The sequence below is a fragment of the Scyliorhinus canicula genome, chromosome 26, assembly GCF_902713615.1.
Source record: "Scyliorhinus canicula chromosome 26, sScyCan1.1, whole genome shotgun sequence".
NCBI classification, from domain to species: Eukaryota; Metazoa; Chordata; class Chondrichthyes; order Carcharhiniformes; family Scyliorhinidae; genus Scyliorhinus; species Scyliorhinus canicula.
The window spans coordinates 4380764-4393495 of NC_052171.1; the positions used below are offsets into that span (position 1 = coordinate 4380764).

At 43.2% G+C, this 12732-nt stretch overlaps 1 protein-coding gene across 2 annotated transcripts in view; it reads left to right on the top strand.

Annotated features, from left to right (window-relative positions):
• LOC119957303 (disintegrin and metalloproteinase domain-containing protein 9-like) overlaps nt 1-12732 on the top strand; it is a 143600-nt gene that overhangs the window by 51817 nt on the left and 79051 nt on the right. For both annotated transcript variants that reach the window (XM_038785155.1, XM_038785156.1), the window contains exons 4-8: nt 3885-3963; nt 6159-6235; nt 8638-8848; nt 11928-11993; nt 12100-12168. In XM_038785155.1, the coding sequence (XP_038641083.1) occupies nt 3885-3963; nt 6159-6235; nt 8638-8848; nt 11928-11993; nt 12100-12168 (502 nt within the window). The remainder of the gene's footprint in view (nt 1-3884; nt 3964-6158; nt 6236-8637; nt 8849-11927; nt 11994-12099; nt 12169-12732) is intronic.

A 12732-nucleotide genomic window follows, 5' to 3' on the forward strand; every position in this document is an offset into this window, starting at 1 on the left:
AACTGCACAATGCTATGGTCACGAATCTTCCTGTTTTTTTTTAAAAAAAGAGAAAATGCTGGAAAAACACAACAGGCCTCTGAAAGGGCATGTTTCTGGATGTTGATGAAGCTGCTGTGTAGGCCCAGCACATTGTTTATTTTTTACTTTTCCAGCACATGCAGTTAATTCTTTTGTCTTTTCATCTCCATTTTCCCTTCTCTTGCTATTAGAAATACTGACACATCTTTATTGGGGGTGGACAGAGCTTTCACCATCATAGTCACAGATGCATCTCCTAGAATTTTTGTTGTAATCCACCAAAGCTTTCCTCTCCCACTTTCTCATCTATTTACTTGCCTCCTCATTACTGCCACTCCCTGTAGGGGGAAAATTGCCATGCCCTACAGTACAACATTGATTGCATTTCAAAATGATTTCATTGTCTATAAAGGGTTTTGGGAAAGCTATTGGAGTTGGTAAAGAGGAGGCTTATGGGGATGTTGCCTGGATTGGAGAATTTAAGCTATGAGGAAGATTGAATAGGCTGCAATTGTTTTCTTTGGGACAGAGGAGGCCAAGGATTGACCTAATAAAATATGTAATACTATGAGGGGTCCAAATAGCAGGCCCTATTCCCTTAGTTTGAGGGGTTCATAACCATGGGTCATAGAGTTAGGGAAAGAGGTAGGGGGATTTGAGGGGAAATTTTTATCATGCAGATGGGGGTAGGGATCTAGAACTTTGCTTGAAAGGGTGCGAGAGGCAGAAACCCTTGGAAAAGCGCTTGAAATGCTGTAATGCACAAGACAATGGACTGGGTCCGAGAAAGTGTAATTATGTTGGATGGTGACTTGTCGGTTGGCATGAAGTTGTGAAAGGTACAATATAAATGCAAGTCATTGTAGGCCGTACTATTGAACTGCATAAATATTGTTGGCCTGACTCTTGCCTCTCAAGGTGCTAATCTTCTTAGTCTGCAGAGAGAGAAATTGGGAAGCTAACCAGGAGTGCATTGGATTAGTCAAGTGCAGAGGGAATGAAGGCATGGATGAAGATTTCGGCAGCAGATCAGCCGCGGCAAGGGTAGAGTCAAACAGTGCTACATAATGGGAACATTAAATGTGAGAAATGTAAATATTCCCCTGAACAGGCAGACATGGACTTAATATGACATATTTTAGATGAGAACTTGAGGCAGATGTACATGATTATATGACATTAGAAAATGTCAATGGGGTTCTACTGATGCCCTGGCCAACAATCCTTCCTTGACCATCTCTGCCAAATAAAATAGACTAGCAGATTGTTCTTTTTATTGCGGTTTGTGGGACCTTGCTGTGCACACAGTGGGTGCTGCATCTGCTTATAAACAACAGGTACCATAATTTAAGAGGTGTCATGCATTCTAAGGATGGAATGAAGTGTGACATATATATATATATATATATATATGAAAGCCGTCTATTTCAAATGAAAATAGATCTTCCTGCTAAAATATTTTTTTTTGCAAGTACAACAAATGCATACTGTACTGATTTTATAACTGAGTAAAAGCTATAAACTGGAAGTGTTTGCACCGAATTGGAAAATAGATTTTGCTGTGCTTTTTTTCTGCCAAGTCAGACTATAACTGCAAAGAGTTGTGTTTCTGTGAACCAACAATGATTCACTGATGTCATTATTTCTTTGGAACTGTGCCCATTTTCTTTTTGTTCCAGGTTATGTGTGCATGCATGGGTGTGTGTTCAGTCACGGTGAACAGTGCACAGACATTGCACCATGTCACTATGCTGCTTAAAAACTAAGCAGCTCTGAAACCAGCTCAACTTGAGCCTGTCATATTGGGATGTCCCAACCTGTGTCCTGTTCCAGACAACTCAGGAAATGCAACAGCTTCTTCATATTTGACCTCTACCTTGATCTTTCACATTAATCATTTGTGAAGACTGAGACTGGTCTTGCTATTGGATTATTCCATTTGTGTTGCAGGGCAGTTGTTTTTCTGTACCATTTTGTTTATTTTTAAAAAAGTACCCAATTAATTTTTTCCCATGAAGGGGCAATTTAGCGTGGCCAATCTACCTACCTTGCATATTTTTGGGTTGTGGGGGCGAAACCCAGGCAGACATAGGGAGAATGTGAAAACTCCACACAGACTGTGGCCCAGAGCTGGGATCGAACCTGAGACCTCTGTGCCATGAGGCAGCAGTGCTAACCACTGCGCCACCGTGCTGCCCCCTTCTGTGTCATTTGAAAACCTGTATTGTAACTTTCCAAAATGAAGAGAGCAGAATTGGATCAACTGTTGCGAAGTTCACAATTTGAATGCGTACTGATGTTCTCCATGAGATCTTTCAGGCAGCATGGAGTAGTGGTTAGCACAGTTGCTTCATGGCTCCAGGGTCTCGAGTTCGATTCCTGGCTTGGGTTACTGTCTGTGCGGAGTCTGCACGTCCTCCCCTTGTCTGCGTGGGTTTCCTCCGGGTGCTCCGGTTTCCTCCCACAGTCCAAAGATGTGCAGGTTAGCTGGACTGGCCAAGCTAATTTGCCCTTAGTGTCCAAAAAGGTTAAGTGAGATTACTGGATTATGGGGATAGGGTGGAGGTGTGGGCTTGGGTCGGGTGTTTTTTCCAAGGGCCGGTGCAGACCCGATGGACCAAATGGCCTCCTTCAGCACTGAAAATTCGATGATTCTCCAGATAGCAATGACCGGTGGACCTGTGCAGATTGCACCGTGTTATTCAAAGGGATTTCACAAATGCACCAGGTCTCTTGTCCGGCAGTCTTGTCATGACAGCTTGTTAAAAGTTTATTTGACGATAACAGTACAATTCAGGTTTTCTCCCAAGATTTGAATGTGTACACAAACGCGTTTTCCAGAAGCCAGTCAAGTCTCTCTAAAACTGACAACTGTGCCTTTAAATGTGGCACAGTGGAATAGCTCACCAAGGGAGATTAACATTTCCCCACTAATTATGATGTATTGTGCACAAGAATCCATTCAATATAGCCACCCCATTCTTGCAACTCCCTCAAAATGAGATAAATACTGCTAAAACTATTTGTAATGAAAGACTCAAAACATCATATTCAGAATGTATATGACGCTCACAACCTCGGGATAGTTCAAAACATTTTCTAGGTGATGAGCTGTGGATTTGTTACCTGAAGAGAGAAATATTGACCAGGACACAGAATTCCCTTCCTTTCCTTCCAGTAAATCCATGGGGTCTTTTATGCCCACCTGAGCAGGAAGGCTGGGCTTTGGGTTGAGATCTGAACATGAAGTGCTTCCTCTGTCCTGTACCAGCTGGAGTTTGAACCAAGTTGAACACAACTTTGATTTGACCATAGATAGCCTTGTTAAATCAACAACACTACGTGTATGAAGATATTGCTAATTTGTTCAAAACTTCAAGTATTATTTAACATTCATGAAAGTATTACTAAATTTTGAAAAAGTAGTAGGTCAAATGAATGAGTAATGGTTTGGAGTGCCCTAAAATAGGGCACATATAACATTTGGCCGATGTGTATTTGCTTTTGAAAGTTCTTTTTGTAAAACTTTTGCCAATTAAGGGGCAATTTTAGCGTAGCCAGTTCACCTACTCTGCACAGCTTTGAATTATGGGGGTGAGACCCACGCAGACACGGGGAAAATGTGCAAACTCCACGCGGACAGTGACCCGGGGCCAAAATCGAACCCGGCTCCTCGGCGCTGTGAGGCAGCAGTGCTAACCACTGCACCACCATACTGCTCTGCTTTTGAAAGTTTCTGTTGCAATCCCAAGGTCTTGGGATTGTTGAAATGTAGTGAATGTTGAAAGTATTTTCTAGGTGAAGAGCTGTGGATCTGTTAGCTGAAGAGAGAAATATTGACTGTAATTTTTATTTTCCTACAGGGATATTATTCCAAAGGACTTTGTGATATTCACCTATAGTGACGATGGGAATTTGATCTCAACTCGGCCAGATGTTCAGGTATTTAATGAGGTGGAGGAGGGAATTGAGTGGTGTGATATCACCAGGGTTCTGATCATGGGAAAGGAAACCGGTTAGTTTGGGGGAGAGCTGAGAGAAAGCATTCCTGCTCTTCCTGGGCCATGGTTAATGTGGAAAGGCCCCTGCCTACTTCACATTTCATATTCTGCCCTCCTTCAGCTGCTGAGACTAGGGAAACCCAAGGTTAAATTTAGAATGGTGTCATCTCTGAGGCACACAGCCTCATTCAAATATTTAATTGAGCAGCCTCCTTTTGTGTCAGTTGCAAGCTTCTTTTCCATTTTTGCTGCAATTGGAAATGCACTTATAGAACATAAAACATTACAGCGCAGTACGGGCCCTTCGGCCCTCAATGCTGCACCGACCTGTGAAACCATCTGAAGCCTATCCATTCCATTTTCATCCATATGTCTATCCAGTGACCACTTAAATGCCCTTAAAGTTGGCGAGTCTACTACTGTTGCAGGCAGGGCGTTCCACACCCCTACTACTCTCTGAGTAAAGAAACTGCCTCTGACATCTGTCCTATATCTCTCACCCCTCAATTTAAAGCTATGTCCCCTCGTGTTGGTCATCACCATCCGAGGAAAAAGACTCTCACTGTCCACCCTATCTAACCCTCTGACTATCTTATATGTCTCTATTAAGTCACCTCTCAGCCTTCTCCTCTCTAACGAAAACAACCTCAATTCCCTGAGCCTTTCCTCGTAAGACCTTCCCTCCATACCAGGCAACATCCTAGTAAATCTCCTCTGAACCCTTTCCAAAGCTTCCACATCCTTCCTATAATGTGGTGACCAGAACTGCACGCAGTACTCCAGGTGCGGCCGCGCCAGAGTTATGTACAGCTGCAGCATGACCTCGTGGCTCCGAAACTCAATCCCCCTACTGATAAAGGCTAGCACACCATATGCCTTCTTAACAGCCCTATTAACCTGGGTGGCAACTTTCAGGGATTTATGTACCTGGATGCCGAGATCTCTCTGTTCATCTACACTACCAAGAATCTTGCCATTAGCCCAGTACTCTGCATTCCTGTTACTCCTTCCAAAGTGAACCACCTCACACTTTTCCGCATTAAACTCCATCTGCCACCTCTCAGCCCAGCTCTGCAACTTATCTATGTCCCTCTGTATCCTATAACATCCTTGTTTATGGCCAGTGAGTTTGAGATTTTTCTTGGGTTTAAAGTTTTCCCATCTCACCTGACACCGCCCTCCTGGTTTCTTGAGATTCAGATTCCCCTTGCATCCGGGTTGCTCTCAAAGCAAATTGAAAAGAAGATAATTTTTTTTATCATGAATCCTTCCTTTTCCTGGAAGGAGGAGCTCATTTGTGGGCAGGGTCGAGCCACCAGCTGTGAGCAGTGGGACAGAGGAAATGATTTACTGAAATGAGGCCATGTGCTTTAAGCATCAGAGGCTCAGCCGTCCAAATCCATGGCTTTATCCACGGTACAGGAATTATCTTCTCCATCAGTGACTGTTGCCGTGATTTCTTTTTGTCTTATGATTTGAGCAGAGATGTGATTTATCTGATTAGAGATGTGAGATAATATTACTTCACTTTGGTTTAATCACAACCATTCCGTTATACACTGGTGAGGTGAAATTTTGATTATCTGTAGATGTGCAAGGCTCCAGCAGGAGTCTGGACATTCTCTGTGAGACCCAAAGGAACTCATATATACATGGATCCTTGATTTGTATATATTTATGCCATAAAGGCAGCAATGTTAAAATAGCAGGTTGGCGTAAGTGGAGCTGCTCTGTTTCAATTGCTTCTCTTGCTCTGTTCACATTAAAATCAATATACTGAGGACCCTGGATATCTGAAATAAAAATGCAAAATTCTGGAAAAGCTCAACAGGACTGGCAGCATCTGTCGAGAGAGAAGCCGAGTTAACGTTTCAAGTCCGAATGACACTTTTTCAGAGCTAAAGAGGAGCAATGTGATGGATTAGGTGCCACAAAATAGAAGGTCAGGGATGGGTGAAAGCGAGGAAAGGATTGACAAAGATGGACATAAGACAAGTTGAGTGTTAATGGTAGTTAAAGACGAAAGTGGTTTTGGAAGAAGCTTTTTGAAGGAGCTTTGGCAATTATACTCGGAAAATAATTGCTGCAGTTTCTGGATGACATGTTTAAACATTTCCTTACTATATATTTTTCCAGGACCTTTGCCACTTCCAAGGGTATGTGGAGGGGATGGATAATTCCATGGTTGCTCTTAGCACCTGCAGTGGATTCAGGTAAAGTTTGGACATCATTTTTTCAAAAATATATTTATCAAAAATTTTCCACAATAAACAAAATCATGCAACACAATTAACCAAAGTTACACAATAAAAGAACGAGACGAACAAGCAAAAGTACCTATTAACTTAACCCCAAAAGACTGAACTAAATTTCTGAACAGCTAACGGTGACGAGCTCCTTAAAAAAGAGAAAATGAATTGCTGCCATCTTGGGGAGAACTCTTTCACCGACCCTCTAATGGTCTACTTAACGTTAACCTTCTCCAACCAATAGAAGCAAGGCAGATACGAACAACTAAAATTTACTCCTTGACCTTTCTGTTGCTTCTTGTGTCATTCAATTTCTCCCCTACCTTCCACCCTAGCACAGACATCCCCTTTTATTCTTCCCCATCCCTCCTCCTTCTCCCTGCCTTTGTACTTTCTTAAAATCTCTTACATCTCTGACTTTTTTCAATTCTGTTGAGAGGCCATCAATCTGAAACATCCCACTGTTTTTCTCGGATGCTGCCTAATGTGCTGAGAATTTTTTGCTTTTTTAATTCCAGATTTCCAGCATTTAACCGTATTTAACTTTTGGAAAGTCTCAATTAGCCAGCTACAGCCCACATGCAATTGTGTTTTTTGTATATGGTTCTGTGACATACCATGCTTAGATTGTTTCCAATGGCATCAACCTAATGGGATTCAAGCTGGTTACTTTCTTCTTATTGCAAGTGATAAGAACTCTTCAAATGTAACTTTGGAAAAAAAAGTAATTTCACAGAAATTAATCACATTGAAATGTAATCTTACAATTGTCCAAAAATGGTAACTGCACTTAATGCAATGATGGCAATATTTATGGCACCCATTAAATCTCTCCATGGTAGTTTCATTAATCAAGAGGTACCGCTCTGTCTGTCCAGAAATGGCTGTTTTGTTGCATTGACTATTTCAGACCACTTTGAGTTTTATCAGGAGTTTGGTGAGTGCTTCTTGGACAGCTAGGTCCAGTACAGTATTCCAATAGGTGCTGATCAGCTTGCAAATAGACAATGTATTTTAAAATGCAACGATATTGTCCACATATAGATCGACCTAATCTGTGTTGATTTATTAATTTTCGTATTACAACTGAATCCAGGAGAACAACATTTCCTGTAAAATCTGTCAGTCAGCAAATAAACAAGGAGACTTTCTTGTGTGTCTCTGGTTCCAATCAAAGGAACAAAAGATATACTTGCATTTCAGAGTGCCTTTTATGTCTTCCGGACATCTCTCAACACTTTACAGCCCATGAAGTACCTTGGAAGTGTGGTCACTGTTATGCAGGAAATGTGGCAGCTTTGTGTACAGGCTCCCATAAACAGCCAAGTGATGATGACCAGAAAATCTGTTTCAGTGATGCTGATAGAGGAATAAATATTGGTCTTAGACCATGGGGATAACTTCTCTACTCTTCTTCATATAGTGCCATGGGATTTTTATATGTTCACCGTCGAAAGCAGACAAAACTCCAGTTTAAAATATTATCTGAAAGGCAGCATCTCCAGTAGAGTAGTATTCTCTCAGTACTACAATGAAGTTTCAGCCTGGGTTCTGGCTCAAGCCCCTGGAATGGGGCTAAGAGCCTAGAGTACATAGAACATAGAACAGTACAGCACAGAACAGGCCCTTCAGCCCTCAATGTTGTGCCGAGCAATGATCACCCTACTTAAACCCATGTACCCGTAACTCAACAATCCCCCCATTAACCTTACACTACGAGCAATTTAGCATGGCCAATCCACCTAACCCGCACATCTTTGGACTGTGGGAGGAAACCGGAGCACCCGGAGGAAACCCACGCACACACGGGGAGGATGTGCAGACTCCACACAGACAGTGACCCAGCGGGGAATCGAACCTGGGACCCTGGAACACCAATTGAGCTCGTAAAAGTATGAAAACAATTTGCCCCCTTCGCTGAGCCATGGTTGGTGTCGCGTACTCTGAAGATGCGAATTATAAGAAAAGTGGGAGGAGTCACTCTGTCCGTTCTCGTCACATGCTCCCTGACGAAAATATTTATTTTGAATCACCTAGCTTACGGAGCGCAGCTCCTTCCTCACCTTTGCGCACCGAAAACTAGTGATTCAAAACAACCCTGTTGGACTTTAACCTGGTGCTGTAAGACCTTGTGTGCTCACCCCAGTCCAACGCTGGAGTCTCCACATCAGAAAATATTTATGATACATTTTAGTGTTACATAGTTAATACTTTTTCACTGTAATTTCATAGGGACCTGTGACCACTGGAACATGATAGATAAATCTTCAGTTTACTTCTGTTATCAAATTTTTCAAAAATGTACATTAAATATATTGAAAAACGACTGGTATAACAAAAAGCTAGCTGTCATTGTTTCTCCGCAGGGGTCTACTGCAGACAGGTGACACTCACTATGCAATTGAACCACTTGAGTCCTCCAATACCTTCCAACATATAGTTTATCGGATGGAAGATCTGCTTGAAGAGCCCTTGGTATGCGGAGTGTCTGATCTGGCCAGCACCGTGCAGCAGGATGATCAGGATCATGCAGAACAACATTCCCATGATAGTCACAGTATGATGGGCTTCCTGCGCGTGAGTCCAGGCTTTTGTTATTCCTTTACTGCCAATTGGTTGTACACTTGTAACTATAAAATGAATGAGAATGTACTGATGAGTTTAATTCATTGATGTGGGTATCGCTGACATGACCATACAGATGCTCAATTGTCCTTCAGAAGTTGATGCTGAGCTGCTGCCTTCATAATTGAGTAGCTTGTGAGGCTATTTTAGACAGTCAGAAGTCAATCACATTGCTGTGGGTCTAAAGTCACGCAAGGTAAGAACAGCAGATTCCCTTCTCCATTTGTGAACCAGATGGACTTTTATGACAATCTGACAATTATATGGTCGTCATTAAAATTCCAGATTTATTTAAACGACTAAATTCAAATTCTTAACTGTCATGGTGGGATTTGAGCTCCTTTTCTCCATTCATTCGTTGAACTCCTGAGGTGAGAGTGGCTGCCCCATGACATTAAGGCAGAATTTGATTGAATGTGTCATCAAGGAGCCCGAGTAAAATTGGTGTCAATGGGAATTGGAAAAATTTCTCCACTGGTCGGAGTCTGCAGTAATCCAGGAGCCACGAAGAGGAAGGTTTAAATAGACTTTTATTTTAAACTCAAAAGTAAAGACGCACAAGCATGCACAACAGAAGTGTCCCAGCCTGGAACTAATGGTGCAAGTCTGTGGCAGCATTTAGAGGGTGTCGCTGCTGGGTGGGCCGCCGCCCGTTACTATGGGAAGTCGTACTCAATGAGCCCCACATGAAGATCGATCCCCGTGGTCCTCGTGAGGGTCATCGCAAAGCCACAAAGAATGGTGGCTGTGGTTACTGGAGGGCAATCATCTCAGTTCCAGGACATTGCTGCAGGAGTTCCTCAGGATAGTATCCAAGACCAGGCTTCATCAATGATCTTCCTTCCATCTTAAGGCCAGAAGGGGGGATGTTCCCTGATGATTGCACAATGTCTGTTTCTGACTCCTTGGGTACTGAAGCCGTCTGCCCATATGCAATAGGAGCTGGACAGGTGGCACACAAGTGCCAGGCAATGACCATATCCAACAAGAGAGAATCTAACCAGTGTCCTTTGGCACTCAGTGGCATTACCGTCACTGAATCCCCATCATCAATACTCTGGGAGCTACCATTGACCAGAAACTGAAGTACATCTGCCATATAAATGTTATAAGAAACAGTGAGATGCTCGGAATCCTGAGGTAAGCAACCCCCACCCCCCCCCCCCCGCCGGAGTGTAGTGACTAGGGGATTTTCTCAGTAACACCATTGCAGTGTTAATGTAAGCCTAATTGTGACAATAATATAGATTATTATTATAAAGAACTTGCAGGAAGCATTGGTGAAAATACTTTCCACTCACTAGTGCAAATGGCTGATAAACACAAGATTTTGTGGCTTACCGTTTCTCAAGCCGCACTCCCTTGCAAGCAAGACTCTGCCGATAGCACTCCCTTGCAAGCAAGACTCTGCCGATAGCACTCCCTTGCAAGCAAGACTCTGCCGATAGCACTCCCTTGCAAGCAAGACTCTGCCAATACAAAGAACAAAGAAAAGTACAGCACAGGAACAGAGCCCTTCGGCCCTCCAAGCCTGCGCCGATCATAATGCCTGTCGAACCTAAAATCTTCTGCACTTCCGGAGTCTGTATCCCTCTATTCACATCCTATTCATGTATTTGTCAAGACGCCCCTTAAACATCGTACCTGCTTCCACCACCTCCTCCGGCAGCGAGTCCCAGGCACCCACTACCCTCTGTGTAAAAAAAAAAAAAAAAAACTTCCCTCACACATCTCAAAACTTTGCCCCTAGCACCGTAAACCTATGTCTCCTAGTAATTAACTCTTCCACCCTGGGAAAAAGGTTGTCACGATCCAATCTGTCCATGCTCCTCATAATCTTGTAGACTTCTATTACAAACAAAACGTTTGCCATGAATCTAATCATATTCTCTTCACATAGCAGAAAAAACATCAACCCATTCATGCTAAAGCACCAAAAATATTTTAAATATATAGCTGTTGTTGGTAACGCTTTGTTTCGGTTTTGTAATAAATTTAATTCTATCTATTGGTGCACAAGTATGTTTTGTGTGGTCCATTTTATCCCAACGAAAGGTAGATAGGATTGCTTGGAATCTAAAATGTTGGACCTGGCTGATCGGTGTTACATGAAGTCTAAAATGTCTGTAACTGGTGATACAGTTCACTGGAGCTTTACAGTCATGTTGTGAAGTGAGACATTCCAGATTCACACCCACATGTCCCACAGCTTAAGGTTCTGAGCATGGCCAAGCCAGGAGCTGTCATTGCAAAGCAGGGAAAACTGCAACTAGAGATCTCTTCCCGATTTGCACTGCTGAGTGAAAGCAGAGGTCACATAAGTTTGGTTGACCAGGGACAAGACGGTGGCAAAGGACATAGAACATAGAACAGTACAGCACAGAACAGGCCCTTCGGCCCTCAATGTTGTGCCGAGCCATGATCACCCTACTCAAACCCACGTATCCACCCTATACCCGTAACCCAACAACACCCCCCCTTAACCTTACTTTCATTAGGACACTACGGGCAATTTAGCATGGCCAATCCACCTAACCCGCACATCTTTGGACTGTGGGAGGAAACCGGAGCACCCGGAGGAAACCCACGCACACACTGGGAGGACGTGCAGACTCCACACAGACAGTGACCCAGCCGGGAATCGAACCTGGGACCCTGGAGCTGTGAAGCATTTGTGCTAACCACCATGCTACCCTGCTGCCCCTAAGGAAGAAGGAGGTGGTACAGAGCAAATAGAATACGTTCAACATTACTGTTCGTCTTATGCAAAAATGTTGAATGTTTTCTATTGCCTTTGTCTGCCATCATAGCAGATTTGTTTTCAAATAAAATGGGTACATCTGACGAAAATTTAAAACCAACAAAACTGTTGGTACTTGAAATGATTCTCTTAACTCAAAGCTCACTTGTTTTTAGACTGAAGTAATTTGCAAATACTCAAAGCAGAGGGAAACTGTCTGTAACCCACACAAAACTTTAGATTCTGTCTGACATCAGAAAGGTACTGACCTCTACCTTCCATTGTTCACAGAGCAAGAGGGCCATATTGCCCCAGACTCGATATGTTGAGCTCTTTTTGGTTGTGGATAAGGACCTGGTAAGTATTAAAAACCCGTTCCTGCAACTGAAATGAAATGAAGGAATTAAAACCGTAAAGTATTGTTTCTGCTCCCTTCAGTTACACTTTCTTTTTTTTGCTGTAGTATGATGTCACTCAGAATGAGACTGCTGTGAGGGAACAGATGGTTCAGCTTGCCAATTATCTTGACGGAGTGAGTGTTTTCACAATTTCTTATCATGGGGAAAATTGCTGAGGCCTTTCTCCCATTCTGGCTTATAGCACAAGTGTATGTTTGTCCCAGGAGCAGCTGTTTGGAGACTGCTTGTGGTCTAAATGTGTGTACAGGATTGGCAACAACACTGGGGAATGAAGAATAAGAAATTGGCTTCTGCAGCTTGTGTGTGTGCGTAGGTCATAGAATTTACAGTGCAGAAGGAGGGGATTCGGCCCATTGAGTCTGCGTCAGCCCTTGGAAAGAGCACCCCACTTAAGCCCCACACCTTCACCCCCTCCCCAAAACTCAGTAACCCCACTTTACCTTTTTGGACACTTAAGGGCAATTTAGAATACTTAAGGGCAATTTAGAATTGCCAATCCACCTAACCTGCGCATCTTAGTACTGTGGGAGGAAACCGGAGCACCCGGAGAAAACCCAAGGAGACAGGAGGAAAATGTGGAGACTCCGCACAGACAGTGGCCCAAGCCGGAAATCGAACCTGGGACCCTGGTGCTGTGAAGCAACAGTGCTAACCACTGTGCTACTGTGCTGCCTTAA